The following is a 22,333-nucleotide window of genomic DNA, read 5'->3' as shown; positions in this document are numbered from 1 at the left end:
AAAAGAGCGCTCTATAGGGCATGACCCGGATACATGGAGCATTAGTGTTGTGATATTCGCTGCCCTTGTGGGGTTGTGAAGCGCACAACTATTAAATAGGCTGATAAGATCGTCCAGCTGCTGCTGCTTCGCGGGTCAGAAGCAGTTAATCCGCCTTTCCTTCTTCCTTTTGGTATACTTTGATGGCCTTTAATAGGAACCTTCAGCAGGACCCAGGCGGCCAGGGCAATCCCTCGACACACCGCGATTGTGTCATACAGGAGGAACAATATGCCCCACCAGGATTGCGCCAGTTAAAATGGGTTGTCCGGTCAAATGTGATGTCTGCAGTTACTCTGTGTAAGTGCAGACTTATGGATCCCTCCAGCGCATGCATTGTGCGTTGCGGGGATTTGATGGTTTCAGACTCGGTAACGGAGGATAAAAGTTATACATTCCCCCCGCCAGTCGGTGCCGCCTCGCTCCATACAAGTGTACAGAGAGAGAGCCCGCGTCCACTGGCCAGGGGTATGTATAAGGCATCTTAGGGCTCGTTCACACGACCGTATGTTCAGTTCGAGTTCTGTAGGTAAAATAACGGACTGCACTTGGACCATATGATTCAATGTGGCATGTTCAGATGAGCAATATTTTTTTTCACTGACTGAAAAAAAATTGCAGCATGCACGAGTTCCTTCAGTAAATCGGATGAGACTCGTCCTTTTAAGTCTACAGCTGCGCCCAAAAAAATTGGATTCTAAGCAGCCACTATACAGCAGCCATTTTTTACAAATACATTGAATTTCTTTAATGTAGAAAACTGTAAATTATGTATAATTGGTGCTATGGATGCACACGGACCACAAGTGAGAAAAAAATCGTACCAAGTTTTCTGGATGAAACTGATGATCTTTGTATCCGGTCATGTGGCATCAGAGGCAGTTACTTCATGGAAAGAGAAAGGATTCAAGTAGAAGCTAAGGAGCTTTTCCCTCAGTGAATATTTATGACTGGACCTCGGTCACGTCCGGTCTGCGGGTTCTGTACCAGAAAACGTAGGTCCCGTCAAATGCATTGTTTTTTTTCAAGTCACTTTTCTTTTTTTGCCTCATGATATTTGAGTATTTTTGCTCCTTATTGTTCAAAATGGTGCAAGTGGTTCATTTATTTTGCACAAAAGAGAAATGCTCCAAGGGTAACAAGTCTAACGTTTTGCTAAATGGCAGAGCATTTGCACCAAAATATCTGCGATACATAAAATAGCTCAGGAGTGATCTGGAGTTTATTTGAAATGTTTGACTTTTTAAAAAGTTGCAGTTGATTAATTGTTCAAAATTATCTGGTAACTCTAGACCACGACCTCAGAGGTGAACATTAAAAAAACAAACAAAAAACAGGTGAACACTTATAAAATAGTCATGTGTCATACATATTAGCATTGTTTCTCTGGCCAGTGATTGGATATAAAGTCTTCACTAATTGTATTATTACATTCGACTCATCTTCTCCACATTCAGGTCCCTACAATATCGGATCCTCTCAGTGGAGATCTTCTATATTAACAGAATTTTCCTGATTTACCCGTCAAGGATGGATATGGACAAAGACAAGATATCGGAGAGGATATTACATCTCACCCTAGAGATCCTCTTCCGGCTTACTGGAGAGGTGAGAGATTCTGATGACGTCACATTACATCATTCTTATCTATGGGAATAACAGATGGACAGAACTGGAGAGGTGAGGACTCTGGAAATGTCTGTAGTGAGATTTATTAATGTGTCTCTCCATAACCAGGATTACACAGTAGTGAAGAAGAACTCTAGTGAGCGCTGCCAGGACCCTGTGTCTGAGGGATGGGGAAGACTCCTGAGCCCAATCACAGGGCCTCCACCTCACCCCCTGATGCATGAAGACATCAATGACCAGAAGATCCTGGAACTCGCCTACAAGATGATTGAGCTGTTGACTGGAGAGGTGACACTGCTGGGAATGCTGGGGCATTATACAGTAATGCTATGAAGGGATCTGGGGGATGACGGTATCATTGTATGTGTCAGGTTCCTATAAGGTGTCAGGATGTCACCATCAATTTCTCCATGGAAGAGTGGAAATATTTAGAAGGACACAAAGATCTGTACAAGGACATCATGATGGAGGTTCCCCAGCCACTCACATCACCAGGTAATAGACAGGACTAAATACACACTGCCTATAATTATCTGTATGTGAAGAATGAATTCAGTCCCTGTATGTTTTTCCTCCAGTTCTATCCAGTAAGATGACAACACCAGAGAGATGTCACCATCCTCTTCTTCCACAGGACTGTAAACAAGAAGATCCCAGTGTTCCTCAGGATCATCAGGTAGATGGAGAGAAGGTGTCATGAGATCTTACCTATGATGTGTAGACGGCTGTGAATGTCTTGTGTTCAGTCTTGTTTTATCTACCAATATTATATATTTTATACTTGTGTATTGAGAACGGTGGAGATGGCAGGATTAGAGCTGATCAGAGACGTGACTTCTCCATCTGTCTGTGACTTTTACAATATTTGTTCCAGGGTGAAGATCTGACCCATTTTAATACTACAGAGACATATGTGAGGGGTGACGAGTGGTGTAAAGAGGAGCTTCCTACTGAAAACCGCCCAGGTGAGTAGAAGCCTCTCTATTTGCTTATTCACTGGTTGGTACAATTATGTGTTTGATTTTGTAGACTTTTTATTGAATCCGTACTCTTTGCTGTGCACTTACCTCATAAGCTACGCTCGTCACAGTAGTCTATTAAGCAAGTGGTGCTGGTCTCAGGACCTGGACATCCACCGTTCTGCTGGCACTTAAAGAGAACTGTTCACTACATTTTTTAGTTTAAACTATATATGTCACTAATAGGGACAGGGGGCTCATTACAACTAAGATGCCAAGCCTGTGGTTTCACATGAGCACTAAGATGGCGCTAAATACTCTGTAGGATGACAAAAGAGTGCTCAATAGAGCATTAACTGGATACATGTTGCATTAGTGTTGAGATATTCGCTCACCTTGTGGGGTTGTGAAACGCACAACTATTAAAGAGGCTGATAAGAACGTCCAGCTGCTGCTGCTCCATGAGTCAGAAGAATTCCAACGTAATATACCCAAAGGAAGAAAGTGAATTATCTTCTAGTAAATAAAAATACTAAAAGTTTGGTGTAGTAAAGTTATATAACACTTTAACAACTACATTCACAAGGCTATGATGATTTTATTTAACCTCGACTACTATCCTGCTATAAACAATTTCATATATGTATAGTAAAAAAGTACCTATCTATAAAGCCATCGCTCAAGATATCTCACCCTCTCATTGAGGATTGAAGCATGGCTTCATTATAAATTGAAGGGGAAAATAAAGCGTTCACTCTAACACTTCATCTGACCCCCGTTCAGCTACAACCTCCTGCTGTGAACAAGTAATTAAAGTCGATTAACTGATGGAGAACAGACACGAAGTCCTGGCAAAATCTGTACCAGTTACTGTGAGGTGACAAATTTATCACCTATAGAGATAAGTGTTCTTGTGTTCAAAGGAATAAAAGGCAGACGAGATGGCACCAGATTCCAGTAATGAATATTGTTGTTTTTTTGTGACTGGTGTAGCTCTAATATACTGTGTGCAGAATTATTAGGCAAGTTGTATTTTAGAGGATTATTTTTATTATTGATCAACAACTATGTTCTCAATCAACCCAAAAGACTCATAAATATCCAAGCTTAATATTTTTGGAAGTTGGAATGTTTTTTTTTTTTCAGATTTGGCTATCTTAGGAGGATATCTGTTTGTGCAGGTAACTATTACTGTGCAGAATTATTAGGCTGTTATGATCTGCTACAGGGACTAAGGAAAGACAGGAGAACTGTCCCTACAATAGAACTAAACTAGATCCCTACGATGTAACGGGGAACCTGATCCTGCGATCAGACCCGCTAAAGTCCTCGGCTAGTCTGTACGAAGACCTATAGATGTGAGGGAGGGATCCCTACAAGAACTAGGGACTGGGATAAGTTGGACACCTCCTAGCAGAAATAGTAGCAGTCAAAGACAAACACACAACAAAAAGCATAGAGGTCAGAAGACCTAGCAAAACTAACAGAGAACGGCAACAGAGCACCAAGCTAGCTCAAGAGTAGTAAATACAATGAAGTCCAGCAAGACCAGGAGGACGGAGCCGGATTAAATAGGCAAAAATGGTCATGTGACCAGCAAACTAAAAAAAACCTAACAGGAGAGTTCTAACAGTACCCCCTCTTTTAAGAGGATCCTCCGGATCCCCTAGGCCCAGGCTTACCAGGAAACCTCCTGTGAAACGCTCTGACAAGTCTGGAAGCAGAAACATCATCCGCCCTCACCCATGAGTTATCCTCAGGTCCGAAACCCTTCCAAGCGACGAGATACTGCAAACTCCCTCTATACCGTCTAGAATTTAGGATGCGGGAAATTTCATATACCCCGTCCTCCACCACCGGAGGAACAGTGGCAGAGGCGTCACCATCCGATACATCAGCTTTTTTCAACAGAGAAACATGAAGCACCGGGTTAATCTTCCAGGACGTAGGAACCTCCAACCTAACAGCAGATTGGTTAACTATCTGAAGCACCTTAAAGGGCCCTATGAACTTGGGACCCAATTTTTTAGAAGGAATCCTCAATCGCAGATTCTTAGAGGACAACCAAACCATGTCACCAACAGCAAACAAAACCTATTGCCGTTTCCTATCAAAGTACCTCTTAGATTTTTTGTTAGCCTCCTGAAGATTACCACGCACATCCGTCCAAACTCTCTCCAAATCACCGGAAAAACTCTCCTCCTCAGGCACAGCCGAAACCAATTTGGAGAATGACCCAAAAGACGGATGTCTCCCAGAACAACAAAAAAAAGGCGAACACCCAGCAGAAGAGGATGTATGGTTGTTAAGAGCAAATTCAGCAAGTGGCAGAAACTCAGACCACCCCTCTTGATTGTCTGCCACAAAACAACGCAAGAACTGCTCAACATCCTGGTTCTTCCTTTCTGTCTGGCCATTAGACTCAGGATGATATCCAGATGAAAACGACAAATGAACTCCCAACCTGTCACAAAAGGCACGCCAAAAACGAGCCACGAACTGAGGTCCCCTATCAGAAACAATGTCAGTAGGAACACCATGTAGTCTGACAATTTCCTTGACAAAGGCCTTAGCGAGTGTCTTAGTGCAAGGCAGTTTGATGAAGGGAACCAAGTGACACATCTTGCTAAAACGGTCCACGACCACCCAGATGACCGTGAAACCTTCAGAGGGGGGAAGGTCAGTAATAAAGTCCATAGCCAGATGTGTCCAAGGTGCACCTGGAACCTCCAGAGGGCAAAGCAACCCCGCAGCATGCGAAGACTTGGATCTAGCACACACAGTACATTGGCGCACCCACTTAATGACTTCCTTCTGCCATCCAGGCCACCAAAAACTGCGACCCACAAGTCTCTTGGTCTCAGAAATTCCTGGATGACCTGCCAACCGAGACTCCTGACACTCAACAAACAAATCTCTCCTAAAGGTCCTAGGCACAAACAACCTCCCATGGGGAGTGTTAGATGGGGCATTCTCCTGAGCTTTAAGAATCTCATCCTCCAAAACGGAGTCCAAAGCAGCAATCACAACACCTTCTTGTAAAATGCTCTCCTCTTCCTCCACAACACCGACCATGGGAGAAAAGCTGCGAGACAAAGCATCCGCTTTAACATTCTTGGTACCCGGGATGTAAGTAACGGAAAAATTAAACCGCGAGAAAAAAAGTGCCCACCTAGCCTGACGGGCATTCAAGCGCTTGGCAGCATCAAGATAGATCAGATTTTTATGATCAGTGAAAACCTGAATGGGAAATTCAGCACCTTCCAAGAGGTGACGCCAGTGTTCAAATGCGAGTTTAATCGCCAGCAATTCCCGATTACCAATATCGTAATTAAGTTCAGTCTCAGAAAATTTTTTTGAAGAAAAGGCACAGGGATGTACTCCATCCTTGTTCTCCTGAGACAACACCGCACCGACCCCCACCGAAGAAGCATCAACCTCAACCAAAAAACGTCTTAGTCACATCAGGCTGCATAAGGATGGGAGCAGAGGTGAACCTCTCCTTTAGAAACACAAAAGCTTCAGTGGCCTCAGAAGTCCACTGAACCGCATTAGCACCTTTCCTGGTGAGATCGGTCAGCGGTTTGACAATAATAGAAACATTTTTTATGAATTTTCTGTAATAATTGGCAAAAACCAAAAACCTCTGTATCGATTTCAAACCAATAGGCCTAGGCCATTCCTGCACAGCTTGAACTTTAACCGGGTCCATCTCAAAACCTTCACTGGAGATAATGTAGCCCAAAAAACTAATTCTCTGTACAGCGAACTCACATTTCTCCAGCTTAGCAAAAAGCGAATTGTCCATTAATAACTGTAATACCTCACGTACGCTCCGCCAATGAGACTCCAGATCAGGCGAATAAATCAGAATGTCATCCAAATACACAACCACATTTTTGCAGATTAAAGGTCTAAGGATGTCATTAATAAGATTCTGAAAAAATGCTGGAGCATTGGTAAGACCAAAAGGCATAACCAGATTCTCAAAATGACCCACAGGAGTGTTAAAAGCAGTCTTCCATTCATCACCCTCCTTCATGCACAACAAATTGTCTGCCCCCCGGAGATCAATTTTAGAGAACCACTTGGCCCCCACTAACTGGTTAAATAAATCAGGAATCAATGGCAGTGGGTAAGGATTGCGTACAGTAATTTTATTAATCTCACGAAAGTCCAGACAAGGACGTAAACCGCCATCTTTTTTTTTTTACAAAAAAAAATCCAACAGCCACAGGAGACTTGGAAGGCCTAATGTGACCGGCGGCCAAGCTTGTCTGTATGTATTCCTCCAAAGCCTTTCTCTCAGGAATAGTAAGATTAAATAAACGACTTTTAGGAAGAGTCGCTCCAGGGACAAATTCAATGGTACAATCATAGTCGCTATGGGGAGGCAAAATTTGTGACTCCTCCTCAGAAAAAACTCTCCAAAAATCCTGAATAGGTACAGGCAATTCCCCTTTATCCACAGCAGCAATACGTCCGTTACAACACTTGTCATAACACTTAGGGCTCCAGGACTTAATTTCATTGGTAGACCAATCCAGTACAGGATTGTGCAATTTTAACCAGGGTAACCCCAATATTACTGGAGAAGGCAAATTATCCAATACCACCAAATCCAAATTTTCTTGGTGAATACCATTAATAGTGAGGGGAAATTCACAGACCTTATGAGTAACACTCTTCAAGGGAGAGCCATCAACAGAAACCACAGCAATAGGGGATGACAAAGTTTTAGGTTCTAATCTAAGTTTTTCCAAGAATCCCCCATCAATCACATTCAGAATAGAACCACAATCCACAAATACCCGAAATTCAATTAATTCATCCTGAGCAGCAGTAGTGGCAGATAGGAATACTCCCTTAGAATTTAAACAGGCAATACGGGCATAACTGACCATTTTTTTTTCTTTCTTCATACGAAGCACACAGTTCTTAATAAAATGACCAGAATTTCCGCAATAGAAGCACAAGCCTTCAGAAAGCCTGCGGTCTTTTTCCTGAGAGCGGGGTGTCATCGCCCCAATCTCCATCGGCTCTCCATTGTCAGCACAGACCCTCTCAGGACTCGGAGCTGACATAGCAGAGGATTTGCTCTCATTAACCCTTGCACGCAGTCTCCTGTCCACCCGTATAGCTAATTGCATTGCCTCCTGCAAGTTTCCAGGTGTGGGATAAGCAATCAGTAAATCCTTAACCCTTTCACCTAGCCCTGCAAGAAACAAGCTTTTCAAAGCTGAATCGTTCCACCCCACCTGGGCAGACCACCGACGGAAGTGAGAACAATATTTTTCCACATTACCTGATCCCTGCCTCAAACGTCTCAATTCAGACTCAGCAGATGAGACACGATCAGGATCATCATACAACAAACCCAAAGCAGAAAAAAAACTATCCACTGATCTAAAGCACGGATCATTAGGTTGGAGAGAGAAGGCCCATCCCTGAGGATCTTTGCGCAAAAGTGACATTATGAACCCTATGCGCTGTGATTCATCACCAGAGGATCCGGGTCTCAAACGAAAATCCAATAAACAAGCATTTTTAAAAGAAAAAAAATCTTGTTGTTCGCCAAAAAATAGATCAGGCAGACGTACCTTTGGTTCCACAAAATGCGCTCCAGAACAGCTACTCACGTGTTGTTGGAGCTCGGCCACCTCCAGAGAGAGTCCCTGCAAGCGTTGAGCCAAATCTTGAACCGAGACCATGATGGAAAACTGGAGGTCTTTCCTTAGAGAAAATTTTTTTTTTTCTTTTAGGGCTGGACTTACTGTTATGATCTGCTACAGGGACTAAGGAAAGACAGGAGAACTGTCCTTACAATAGAACTAAACTAGATCCCTACGATGTAACGGGGAACCTGATCCTGCGATCAGACCCGCTAAAGTCCTCGGCTAGTCTGTACGAAGACCTATAGATGTGAGGGAGGGATCCCTACAAGAACTAGGGACTGGGATAAGTTGGACACCTCCTAGCAGAAATAGTAGCAGTCAAAGACAAACACACAACAAAAAGCATAGAGGTCAGAAGACCTAGCAAAACTAACAGAGAACGGCAACAGAGCACCAAGCTAGCTCAAGAGTAGTAAATACAATGAAGTCCAGCAAGACCAGGAGGGCGGAGCCGGATTAAATAGGCAAAAATGGTCATGTGACCAGCAAACTAGAAAAAACCTAACAGGAGAGTTCTAACATAGGCAACTTATTAAAAAACAAATATAATCCCATCTCACTTGTTTATTTTCACCAGGTAAACCAATATCAGTGCACAAAATTTAGAAATTAACATTTCTGACATACAAAAACAAAACACCAAGGTTACTTACCGGTAGCCGGTTTTTCCTGAGCCCATGACAGCACACCTTGAGAGAGGATCCGCCCCACCAAGGACAGGAAACCGTCTGAAATAAAAGGGCGGCATCTCTCCCTTGCTTCAGTTGTTTACAGAGCATTGAGAGGACTTCCCTAAACAGGTTAGGCATATAACCAACACCACAATATACATATACACACCACCCAAAACAGTGCACACCAGGGTGTGAGAAACATAGAAAAAATAGGGGGGGGAACTACGGGTGCTGTCATGGGCTCAGGAAAAACCGGCTACCGGTAAGTAACCTTGGTGTTTTCCCCTCCCCCATGACAGCACACCTTGAGAGGATTTTGGAGAATTTATGAGCACCCTTGGGAGGGACCACCACCTGAAGTACCCTTCTCCCAAAGGTGAGATCAGAAGAGGACAGATCCAACCGATAGTGCTTAAAGAAGGTGGATGGTGTAGACCAAGTAGCAGCCCTACATATCTGCTCGATCGAGACGTCTGCTCTCTCTGCCCAGGAGGTTGCGGCGGCTCTGGTGGAATGAGCCCTCACATTGTCCGGGGCTGGAACCCCTGTGGACGTATAGGCTAAGCAAATGGCCTCCCTGAGCCACCTAGAGATGGTACCCTTGGACACCCCGTGACCTTTCCTACACCCTTGAAAGGCCAGGAACAAAGAATAGTCTTTCCTCCACAGACTAGTCATGTGAATGTACTGTAGCAGGGACCTCCTAACATCTAGGCTATGGAACCTGACTTCCCCTGGGTTCTTGGGATTGCTGCAGAACGAGGGTAGCACAATCTATTGACTACGGTGAAATCTAGATACCACCTTGGGAAGGTATGCTGGATCTGGCCGCAAGGTGACCCTATCCTCAAAGATTTGTGTGTAAGGAGGATTAACCGAGAGGGCCTGCAGATCACCCACCCTACGGGCTGACGTTAAGGCCACTAGGAGGATGGTCTTAAGGGTGAGAATTTTTGGAGAGACCTTGTGTAGGGGTTCGAACGGTTCACTAGTAAGAGCGTTCAAGACTAAATTCAGGTCCCAAGGAGGAACACCCATGGACCTAACCGGTCCTGCTCTCGCACAGGACTTGATAAACCTCGAGATCCACCTATTCCCAGCCAGATTACAATTGTAGAGTGCTCCCAAAGCTGAAACTTGAACCTTAAGGGTCCCTGTAGCTAGACCCAGGTCCCTCCCCTTTTGCAGAAATTCCAGGATCCCTCTGATCGGAGGTTTGCTCGATAGCGGGATTTCTATAAACTCTAGGAATTTACCCCAAACCCTGCTATAAATCTTAGTTGTAATTGGTTTTCTGCTCCCCAATAAAGTAGAAACTAAGCCTAGTGAAAACCCCTTGCTACTCAATAGTGACCTCTCAAATTCCATGCAGAAAGATGGAACCCCCTGGCCTGGGCATGGAATTCTGGTCCCTGCATGAGAAGGTCCGGCCTCTCTGGTAGAATCCAGGGATCTGACGCCGACATTAGCCGAAGCAGAGAGAACCAAGGCCTCTTGGGCCAAAAAGGGGCTATCAAAATCACCCTGGCGCCTTCCTCCCGGATCTTCCTCACCACTACTGGAATCATCACTAATGGCGGAAAGGCATAGGCCTTCCTGAACCCCCAAGGAATCTGGAGGGCATCTACGGCATGGGGATTTTCTGCCGGATTTAGGGAGCAAAATCTCTGCACCTTCCTGTTTACCCTTGTGGCGAACAGGTCTATGTCTGGCTGCCCCCATAACTGGACAATCTGATGGAAGACCTCCGGGTTTAACCCCCACTCCCCCTGTCTTAGGGTATGGCGGCTTAGAAAATCTGCTTTCACGTTTTCTACCCCCTTTATGTGAAGGGCGCTGAGGGATGGGAGGTTTCGCTCTGCTAGACGAAGGATCCTGTCTGCCACCATCATCAGAGGGCGTGACCTTGTCCCTCCCTGGTGATTCACATAGGCTACTGCTGTCCGGTTGTCGGACCTGACCTGGACATGGTGACTTTGGATGTGAGGGAGGAAGCCCCTGAGGGATCTTTCTACTGCCCAAAGCTCCTTTATGTTTGAGGATGCTCCCCTCTCGTGGTAAGCCCAGTGACCCTGTATTGAGAGTTCTGCCAGATGACCCCCCCCATCCGGAACTGCTTGTGTTGGTCGTAATTACCCGATCTACTGGTCTGGACCACTGAACGCCTGCGGTCAGATTTCCCCTGACTGTCCACCACGAAAGGGAATCTACTACTTCTGGGGAGAGAGAGAGACTGCCTTCTAAATGCCCGTTGCAGGACCTCTGTGCTGACAGGACCTCCCACTGAAGCCGCCTCATATGCCCCTGGGCCCACATTACTGCTGGGAGACAGGCCGTCATAGAACCCAGGAGGGACATTTCCTCTCTCAGAGACATCTCTGGAGCTTGAATGGCCTTCGAGACTAATGCAATCAACCTGCAGATTTTGTCCTCTGGGAGGAAGCAGGTTTGGTGACGAGAGTCTAGGATTAGACCCAGAAAGGTCTGAGTCCTGGAGGAGGTTAGTCTTGATTTTTGGAAATTCACTAACCACCCCAGCTGATGCAACACTTCCGTGACCACTAGGAGCTGACTGGAGCAGTGGGCTTCTGTTTTCCCTATTATCAAGAAGTCGTCTAAATATGGCACGATCACTACATTCTTGATCCGTAGGAAGGCTGTCACTTCTGCTATTAGTTTCGTAAATATTCTCGGGGCAATGGAGAGGCAAAAGGGTAGGGCAGCAAACTGAAAATGCCTCAGCTTCCCCTGAATAAACAGGGCTACTCTCAGATACTTCTGATACTCCGGATGGATTGGGACGTGATAATATGCGTCCTTCAAGTCTATTACAGCCATAAAGCAGTTGCGATGTAAGAGCTTCACTGCCGAGCTTACTGACTCCATCTTGAAAGTCTGGTTTTCTACTACTTGGTTCAGACTCCTGAGGTTGATGATGGTCATTAAGGACCCGTTTGTTTTTTTTATCATGAATAGTGGGGAATAGAACCCCTTCCCTCTCTTTGGTGCTGGTACTTCGAGAAGGACCTGCTTTCCTACTAACTCTAACACTTCTGTTTCCAGGGCTAACTGTTCTTCCTGGACCTTTCGTAGGGGGGTAACCACAAAGGTCCGCCAGGAGGTCTGGCTGAATCGGATCTTCAGGCCCCCACTGATAATTTTCAGAATCCAGGGGTTTGTTGTTATCGCGTCCCAAGCTGGAAGAAAGTGGGAAAGCCTTCCACCCACTACTAGCCTGGCGTCATTGGGAGGATCTCTTTGAACTCGAGGATGGTCCTCCAAACTTGTAGCCCGACTCTTTTTTGGACTTGGCTTCCCATCTCCTTTTGTCTCCCGGAGGACGACCCCGATTTAAATTTCCTCCTCCGAAAACTAAATCTTCTTGGTTCCCCTGAAAATCCCGGGAACCCTTTGCTTTTATCGCCTGCTTTTTCTAACAGGTTTTCTAACTTTTGGCCAAACAGGAGTCTACCTTCACACGGGAGGGAGCACAGCTTCTGTTTCGAAGGTAGGTTGCCTAGGCAACCTTTGAGCCACAAGGCCCGCCTGGCTGCGTTGGATAGTCCCTCTGCCCTGGCTGACAGTCTGACCGAGTCTGCTGAAGAGTTGGCCAGGAAGGCCGATGCTGTTTGTATTAGAGGTAGATCCGCAAGTATTGCCTGTCTGGAGACCTTTTTATCTTTAAGCTGGTCTTCCAGCTGTTGGAGCCACACCATCAAGGACCTCGCCACACAGGTGCTAGCCATCGCTGGTTTTAGGCCGCCTGCTGCCGCCTCCCACGTGTGGCGCAGGAAGGAGTCAGCTCTTTTATCCAGGGCATCTTTTAGGACACCAGAGTCCTCCAAGGGCAGGGAACATCTTTTCGATGACCTTGCTACAGTCCAGTCCACCTTGGGGATCTTATCCCAAGGTTCCGCATCCTTCTCTTCGAAGGGGTACCTTCTTTTTGAGAAGGAGGGTAAAGCCCCTGATCTCTCTGGTCTCCTCCACTCCCGGTCAATGAGGCCCTGAATCTTACTGTTAACCGGTAATGAGCGTCTCTTTTTCTCTCCCAACCTCCAAACATGATGTCCTCCCAGGATTTAGATGCTCTCTCTTCCTCCAGACCCATGGTTGATCTTACTGCCCTAACCAGTCTGTCTGTATTCTCAATGGGGAAGCAGGGTCTACCGCCCCCCGATGAGGAAGAGGACGATGAATCCCACTGCTCCTCGGACTGGGAGGAATCCGAGACGGAGGAAACCTCTCTACGGGGTCTTTTCTTCCCTCTAAGTAACCCTTTCAGGGACCCCTGAACTTCTGCATGTACTATGGACTTTAAATTTGCAGCAAAATCCCGGGAATTCTCAGCTATGGTTTTGGTCACACAGCCCTGGCAAAGTGGTTTCTGCCACTCTACTGAGAGAGAAGCTTGGCAAAGGGCACACATTCTATGGTTTTGCTTGGCACTACTCTTCTTAGGCTCCTAAAAAAAAGAAGCGCATAAGAGACTTACCGTTACTAACCAGTGACATTCACGAAGCTCACTCACCCCCGGAGGTCACAAACGGGTACCGGATTCGGAGGCTGCCGTGGAACTGAAGATTCCATTCTGGATGGTCCTGAGGCACTTGAAGCCTTACTCCTGAGGCTGCCACTACGATTACTCGAGCGGCTGTCTGTATGCGATGCATCCCTCTGCTTTTTCTGTTGCTGAGGTGGGGTAAGCTGCTCCCCCCCCTTAAAAATAGGGCCATCCAGCCTCCTCCGGTCTGTGGGCCCTCCCCCTTCCTCAGGCCGGAGCTCCGTCGAAAAAAAACGGCCTGGAACGCTCCGATGGGCGCCGCCATCTTGGATCGGCGCCGCCTCCTGACGTCACCCAGCGCGCCGCTCCCAGCATGCCCTGCTCCGTGACGTCAGGCGCATCACACCCGGAAGCGTTCCACACTGCAGGGGGAGGACGGCGCCGCGGTCTCCGGGAGGACAGAACCTGCCTCACCGCGTGCGCCTCGCTCGGCGCAGAGACCCCAGGGGAAGCTGCGGACGGCGCTTCTGGGATACTGAACCCGGTGCACAGGCCAGTGCCCGCTCTTCCACACCGGGACAGCCCCAGGTAAGTCTTCTTTCTTCCAGACAGGTTCCCCATCAAGGACAGGAAACCAACTGAAGCGAGGGAGAGGTGCCGCCCTTTTATTTCAGACGGTTTCCTGTCCTTGATGGGGCGGATCCTCTCTCAAGGTGTGCTGTCATGGGGGAGGGGAAAAAAAATTTGTGATCAATATGATGACACTCAACAGCCTTCCATCCATAGATTTTGTCAGTTGCTTGATCTGTTTTCGATCAACATTGCGTGCAGCAGCCACCACAGCCTCCTAGACACTGTTCCGAGAGGTGTATTGTTTTCCCTCCCTGTAGATCTCACATTTTATGATGGACCACAGGTTCTCTATGGGGTTCAGATCAGGTGAACAAGGGGGCCATGTCATTATTTTTTTCTTCTTTTAGACCTTTACTGGCCAGCCACGCTGTGGAGTAGTTGGATGCATGAGATGGAGCATTGTCCTGCATGAAAATCATGTTTTTCTTGAACGATACCGACTTCTTCCTGTACCACTGCTTGAAGAAGTTGTCTTCCAGAAACTGGCAGTAGGTCTGGGAGTTGAGCTTCACTCCATCCTCAACCCGAAAAGGTCCCACAAGTTCATCTTTGATGATACCAGCCCATACCAGTACCCCACCTCCACCTTGCTGGCGTCTGAGTTGGAGTGGAGCTCTCTGCCCTTTACTGATCCAGCCTCTGGCCCATCCATCTGGCCCATCAAGAGTCACTCTCATTTCATCAGTCCATAAAACCTTTGAAAAATCAGTCTAAAGATATTTCTTGGCCCATTCTTGACGTTATATCTTATGTTTCTTGTTCAAAGTTGGTCGATTTTCAGCCTTCTTTACCTTGGCCATGTCCCTGAGTATCGCACACCTTGTGCTTTTTGATACTCCAGTAATGTTGCAGCTCTGAAATATGGCAAAACTGGTGGCGAATGGCATCTTGGCAGCTTCACGCTTGATTTTCCTCAATTCATGGGCAGTTATTTTGCGCATTTTTTGGCCAACACGCTTCTTGCGACCCTGTTGGCTATTTGCCATGAAACGCTTGATTGTTCGGTGATCACTCTTCAAAAGTTTGGAAATTTCAAGACTGCTGCATCCCTCTGCAAGACATCTCACAATTTTGGACTTTTCAGAGCCCGTCAAATCTCTCTTTTGACCCATTTTGCCAAAGGAAAGGAAGTTGCCTAATAATTAAGCACACCTTATATAGGGTGTTGATGTCATTAGTCAACACCCCTCCTCATTCCAGAGATGCACATCACCAGATTTACTTAATTGGTAGTTGGCTCTCAAGCCTATGCAGCTTGGAGTAGGACAACATATATAAAAAGTATCATGTGATCAAAATACTCATTTGCCTAATAATTCTGCACACAGTGTAGTTATGGCGGACATATGACATATTTTTGTAATCGTTCCCCCGAAGTGAACACAATGCATCTGCTTGCATTGCAGTGTGGCCTGCCTATCACCCCCGAATTGCTGTCGGCCAGATGGATACCGTTATATTGGCAAGGTTTCATATCTACTGAAAGCTAAAATCATGATAGGAAATATCCCATTAATATCTCCCACATGGGACCCCCAGGATTGCAGATACCCGAAAGGTTGGCGATCTCCTTATTTTTTGGGACCTAGCTACATCCCATTGAGCAGTTCCCATCTGAGGTCACCAAGGGGAGGTAAGTTGAAACCAGAAGTTTACATACACTATATAAAAAGACACGTGCATGTTTTTCTCAATATCTGACATGAAATCAGAATAAACCTTTCCCGTTTTAGGTTAATTAGGATTACCATAATTTTGAATATTTGCCAAATGCCAGAATAATATGAGAGAGAATGTTTTAAAGCATTTTCATTACTTAATGCAAAGCCAAAAGTTTACACACACTAAGATTACTATGCCTTTAAACCGTTCTGGACTGCCCATATGACGGTGTCATGTGTTTGGAAGCTTCTGATAGTTTTTTTGGCAACATCTGAATTAATTAGAGACACACCTGTGGATGTATTTTAATGCACACCTGAAACACACTGTTTCTTTGTGTAGCATCATGGGGAAGTCTAAAGAAATCAGCCAAGATATCAGGAATAGAATTGTGCATACTGCCAAAGTGGCTTAAGGATAACAAAGTCAATGTTTTGGAGTGGTCATTCCAAAGCCCTGATCTCAATCCTATTGAAAATTATTGGGTAAAGCTGAAAAGGCAGGTGCGAGCAAGGTGACCTACAAACCTGGATCAGTTACACCAGTTTTGTCAGGAAGAATGCGCCCAAATTCCAACTATTGTGAGAAGCTTGTGGAAGGATATCCCAAACGACTGACCCGAGTCATTCAGTTTAAGGACAATGGTACCAAATACTAACGAAATGTATGTAAACTTTTGACTTTGTAGTAAGTAGTAAAATGCCTTAAAACATTCTCTCTCTCTCTCTCTCTCTCTCTCTCATTATTCTGGCATTTGGCAAATATTAAAAATTATGGTAATCCTAATTGACCTAAAGCAGGAAAGGTTTATTCTGATTTCATGTCAGATATTGAGAAAAACATGCATATGTGTCTTTTTATATAGTGTATGTAAACTTCTGGTTTCAACTGTATGTGGGCATCACTTTTATCTAATAAAAGCAGATTCTGAATTATATTCTGGGAGATACAGCTTTCTGTAGGACTGTGTCATAATCCAATCGGAATGCCCCTTTCCGTAAAGACCAGCGCCATTTCTGTCCGGTTTAGTCATTTTCTTTTGATATCCCTTTTTATTTTATGTAATTGATTGTATATAATGTATTGTTTTGTCCCTTTTTTTTGTAATTTTTTAAAAATATTTTTAGAAACACCGAAACATTGCCTACTTGTTCGACTAAATATATAAAATTTAATAGCTTTGTTCCTCTTGCTCTATAAGCCGCATCCCTGAAGCCTCTTGAGGCCATACATTACCAGCAATGGGTTTCCAATCAACCTGAAAAACGATTGGTGGTGGCTGATAGTTTTTCTTGGGTTATTGCGGAGCTTGACGGTGACCGTACTGAAGTAGATACAGTGGGGAAAATAAGTTTTTGATACACTGCCGATTTCGTAAGTTTTCACACGTACAAAGATTCGAGAGGTTTGCAATTTTTATCATAGGTACACTTTAACTGTGAGAGACAGAATCTAAAAAAAATCCAGAAAATCACATTTTATGAATTTTAAATAACTAAATTGCATTTTATTGCATGAAATAAGTATTTTGATCACCTACCAACCAGCAAGAATTCTGGCTATCAGACCTGTTCATTTTTCTTTAAGAAGCCCTCCTACTCTGCTCCCATTACCTGTATTAATTGCACCTGTTTGAACTTGTTATCTGAACTTGTTATGGAAAATTACATTGCATTACATTTTACTTAATTAATTTGCATCTTATTGCATGAAATAAGTATTTGATACAGTAGAAAAACAGAACTTAATATTTGGTACAGAAACCTTTGTTTGCAATTACAGAGGGCAGAAGTGTCCTGTAGTTCTTGACGAAGTTTGCACAAACTGCAGCAGGGATTTTGGCCCACTCCTCCATACTGATCTTCTCCAGATCTTTCAGGTTTTGGGGCTGTTACTGAGCAACATTGAGTTTCAGCTCCCTCCAAAGATTTTCTATTGGGTTCAGGTCTGGAGACTGGCTAGGCCACTCCAGGACCTTAAAATACTTCTTACGGAGCCACTCCTTTGTTGCCCTGGCTATGTGTTTTGGGTCATTGTCATGCTGAAAGACCCACCCACGACCCATCTTCAGTGCTCTTACTGAGGGAAGGAGGTTGTTTTCCAAAATCTCTCAATACATGACCCCATCCAACCTCCCTTCAATACAGTGCTGTCATCCTGTCCTGTTTGCAGAAAAGCACGCCTAAAGTATGCTGTTTTCCCTTGCACCATGCTTCACGGTTGAGATGGTGTTCTTGGAGTTGTACTCATCCTTATTCTTCCTCCAAACACGGCGAGTGGAGTTGATACCAAAAGTTTCTATTTTGATCTCATCTGACCACATGACCTTCTCCCATGCCTCCTCTGAATCATCCAGATAGTCATTCAAACGGGCTTGGACATGTGCTGGCGTGAGCAGGGGGACCTTGCGTGCCTGCAAAATTGTAATCCATGATGGAGTAGTGTGTTACTAACGGTAATGTTTGAGACTGTGGTCCCATCTCTCTTCAGGTCATTGACCAGGTCCTCCCATGTAGTTCTGGACTGATTCCTGACCTTTCTTAGAATCATTCTTGCCCCACGAGGCGAGATCTTGCATGGAGCCCCAGACCAAGGAAGATTGACAGTCATTTTGTGTTTCTTCCATTTTCTAATAATTGTGCCAACAGTTGTTGCCTTCTCACCAAGCTGCTTGACTATTGTCCTGTAGCTTATCCCCAGCCTTGTGCAGGTCTACAATTTTGTCCCTGATGTTCTTAGACAGCTCTTTGGTCTTGGCCATGGTGGAGAGTTTGGAGTGTGATTGATTGAATGTGTGGACAGGTGTCTTTTATATAGGTAACAAGCTCAAACAGGTGCAATTAATACAGGTAATGAGTGCAGAATAGGAGGGCTTCTTAAAGAAAAACTAACAGGTCTGTGAGAGCCAGAATTCTTGCTGGTTGGTAGGTGATCAAATACTTATTTCATGCAATAAAATGCAATTTAATTATGTAAAAATCATACAATGCGATTTTCTGGATTTTTAAGATTCTGTCTCTCACAGTTGAAGATTACCTACGATAAAAATTACAGACCTCTTGATTCTTTGTAGGTGGGAAAACTTGCAAAATTGGCAGTGCATCAAATACTTATTTTACCCACTGTATATATTATATTCCTTCCCTTCCATTTTATATTCACTGTGAAGTGTCCAATAACCTGCATAGTAGCGAAAGCAGCCATGGCCTTGTTTATTAATTGTCAGTCAATTTTGTATTTGTCTTGATTACACAGATCTACAAAATAATATTTTTTGTAATCATCGCAGTTGACCTTGTACTTTTCTGAATCATTTTGTTGTTCTGATTTAAAAAATGTATATGTAGCATCGGCGTCTCTGCCCCGTTCTAGGCAGAGACGCCGTCCCTCTCACCTCCCCGCTCCTGGCGCGGCGTCCTCCAGCGCTGCTCTCCCCGCTGCTTCCGGCACGCGCTCCTTCCCCGGCAGTGTGCTTAGGGCGCGCGCGCTCCCCCTCTCTTAAAGGGACCGCGTGCGCCGTCCTAAGGAGTCCCCGGCCAATTGCCGGACGACCTCCCATTTAAAGGCACCTCCTCCAAAATGGAGGTGCCCGAGCAATGTTGTTGCACTGTTCACTACTCTGCTTCAGCCCTCAGGTCCCGTTGCCAGTTACCTGCCAGATTCCTGACAGTCTGCTGTCTAATTCCTGCCTGATATCCTGCTACCTGCCTGCTAGCCTGAGGTCCGACGGTCTGCCTTACTACTCCTGTCAGTCTGTCTATGGACCAGCTTGCCCGCTCACCTGGGAGCGCACATCTGCTACCTGCCTGCTAGCCTACCTGGAGGCTCCGCCGTCACGTGCTGTGACCACCTGCCTGTCCAGTGACTCCTGCCCGCTCACCTGGGGGCGCTCATCTGCTGCCTGTCTGCTAGCCTACCTGGAGGCTCCGCCGTCACATGCTGTGACCACCCGCCTGTCCAGAAGACTTCTGCCCGCTCACCTGGGAGCTCACGTCTACCATCAGCCGCCACAGGTCGTACCAACCCTTTACCCAGAGACTGCCCCGGTCACTTGCCGTGACCATCTGCCCGTTCACCCAGAGACTGCCCCGGTCACTTGCCGTGACCATCTGCCCGTTCACCCAGAGACTGCCCCGGTCACTTGCCGTGACCATCTGCCCGTTCACCCAGAGACTGCCCCGGTCACTTGCCGTGACCATCTGCCCGTTCATCCAGAGACTGCCCCGGTCACTTGCCGTAACCTCCTGCCCGTTCTTCTAGAGACTGTCCCGGTCACCTGCTGTGACTGCCTGCCTGGTCGCCACCCGCTCCCTTACAAGGACCGCCCCCTTGTATAGTAGCTCAGAGGTTCCGCCTCCCAGACCCGTTAGTTTGCTCGGGCCATGGAACCCGGTGGCACCCAAGCTCCCTCGCTCTCTGACCTATACCATGAACTCTCCCGTCAAAGATCCCAGCAGGAGTCCATCCTGAACCACCTGCGGAATGTCAACTCCCGCCTGGACACACTGTCTGCTCCACCAGCAACCACCGCTAGTGTCACGACTCGCACCCCGGCAGCACCGTTGCCCACCAATACCATGGCATCCTGTCTCGGACCCCGGCTGTCTGCACCTCCTCGCTTCGGAGGGGACCCCGCTCAAGCTCGGGGCTTCATAAACCAGTGCACCCTGCACTTTGAACTCTTGACTCACCAGTTTATCTCCGACCGGGCCAAAGTGGCATTCATCATGTCCCATCTCACTGGGGAGGCACTGGCATGGCTTAACCCCCTGTGGGAGAGAGGGGATCCCCTGGTGTCCGACCTGTCGTCTTTCCTCATTGCTTTCCGGAGAGTCTTCGATGAACCGGGACGAAAGACCTCATCTGCCTCCTCTTTGCTACGTCTCCGTCAAGGGAGTCTCACCGTGGGCCAATATGCCATACGGTTCCGCACCCTCGCTTCTGAGCTTGCCTGGGATAATGAGGCCCTGGTGTCCGTCTTCTGGGAGGGCCTTTCCGGTCGGATTAAAGATGAGCTCGCCGGTCGGGATATTCCTACCACCCTGGATGACCTGGTGTCGTTGGCTACCCGGATTGACATCCGGTTTCAAGAACGCACCAAAGAGACCACCCGAGAGAGAAGGTTTCCCCGCCTAGCTCCTACTTTCCAGAAACCTGTCTCCTCTTCTGTCACTCCCCGGGCACACTCACCCGAGCCCATGCAGGACGACCAGACCAAGATGGTCAAATCTCGCCAGGAGTCTCGCCGAGCCGAGGGGAGCTGCTTCTATTGTGGCAGTAAGGAGCACTTGATTCGTTCCTGCCCGGAGAGGCCGGGAAACTCCAGTGTCTAGGACCGCTCGGAGAGGTCGCCCTAGACAAAAATAAATCCTCTCCAACCCTGACTTTGTCTGTATCTATCTCCTGGGGAGAGACCCGTCACTTTGAACTCGCCCACCTGGATTCTGGATCCGCTGGAAACCTCATCTCCCAGTCCCTGGTTGAGAAATACCGTATTCCCACCAAGTCTCTGGCTGAACCCTTGTCGGTCGCCTCAGTGGATGGAAGACTCCTTCCGGTGACCATCCTGCTCGCCACGGAACCCATAACCCTGCAGGTGGGAATGCTGCACTCTGAGGTAATCTCCTTCCATGTGTTGCCCGGACTCTCCCACTCCCTATTGCTAGGTCTACGTTGGCTCCAAACACACGAACCCGTGTTGAACTGGCATTCCGGTGAAGTACTCCGGTGGGGGCCGGACTGCCATAAGACCTGCCTGGTTCCGGTTCGTCCTCCACCTACCCCAGCTAACTTACCCGGTCTTCCGGCTCCTTACTGGACCTATGCTGACGTCTTTGGTAAGAAGGAAGAAGAGACATTGCCACCTCATAGGCCATATGATTGACCTGGTTCCTGGCGCCACTCCACCCCGTGGGCGTATTTATCCGTTGTCTGCGGCCGAAACCCGGGCCATGTCTGAGTACATAGAGGAGAATCTGGCCAGGGGATTCATCCGGAAGGCTGGAGCCGGATTCTTCTTTGTCAAAAAAAAGGATGGCTCGCTACGCCCCTGTATTGACTATAGAGGACTCAATCAGATCACTGTTAAAAATAAATACCCCCTTCTGCTCATCTCCGAGTTATTTGATCGCCTTAAAGGCGCCAGGATCTTTTCCAAGCTGGATCTACGTGGAGCGTATAACCTGGTCCGTATCCGTCAGGGAGACGAGTGGAAAACGGCATTTAATACCCGTGACGGACACTATGAGTACCGTGTGATGCCCTTCGGTCTCTGCAATGCTCCCGCCGTCTTCCAAGAACTGGTCAACGACATCTTCCGTGACCTTCTTTACTCCTGCGTGGTGGTATACCTGGACGACATCTTGGTCTTCTCTCCGGATCTTCCCTCACACCGGAGGGATGTTCGTCAGGTCCTGCTGAGGCTCAGGCAGAACCACCTCTATGCTAAATACGAGAAGTGCCTTTTTGAGCAGACCTCTCTTCCATTTCTGGGCTACGTTATCTCCCAGACGGGTTTGCGAATGGATCCCGAGAAGCTCTCTGCTGTCCTAAAGTGGC

The 22,333-nt window shown here is 46.7% G+C and overlaps 1 protein-coding gene across 4 annotated transcripts in view; it reads left to right on the top strand.

Moving 5' to 3' along the window:
• Positions 1–22,333, top strand: part of LOC141270494 (uncharacterized) — a 342,259-nt gene that overhangs the window by 197,744 nt on the left and 122,182 nt on the right. For all 4 annotated transcript variants that reach the window (XM_073680498.1, XM_073680496.1, XM_073680497.1 and 1 more), the window contains exons 2-6: positions 1,497–1,647; positions 1,777–1,956; positions 2,040–2,163; positions 2,247–2,344; positions 2,543–2,633. In XM_073680498.1, the coding sequence (XP_073536599.1) occupies positions 1,497–1,647; positions 1,777–1,956; positions 2,040–2,163; positions 2,247–2,344; positions 2,543–2,633 (644 nt within the window). The remainder of the gene's footprint in view (positions 1–1,496; positions 1,648–1,776; positions 1,957–2,039; positions 2,164–2,246; positions 2,345–2,542; positions 2,634–22,333) is intronic.

Source organism: Phyllobates terribilis, unplaced genomic scaffold (assembly GCF_046119375.1).
Source record: "Phyllobates terribilis strain yellow unplaced genomic scaffold, ASM4611937v1 Scaffold_5__5_contigs__length_657084704, whole genome shotgun sequence".
Taxonomy (NCBI): domain Eukaryota; kingdom Metazoa; phylum Chordata; class Amphibia; order Anura; family Dendrobatidae; genus Phyllobates; species Phyllobates terribilis.
This window is presented reverse-complemented; position numbering and strand designations above follow the sequence as displayed.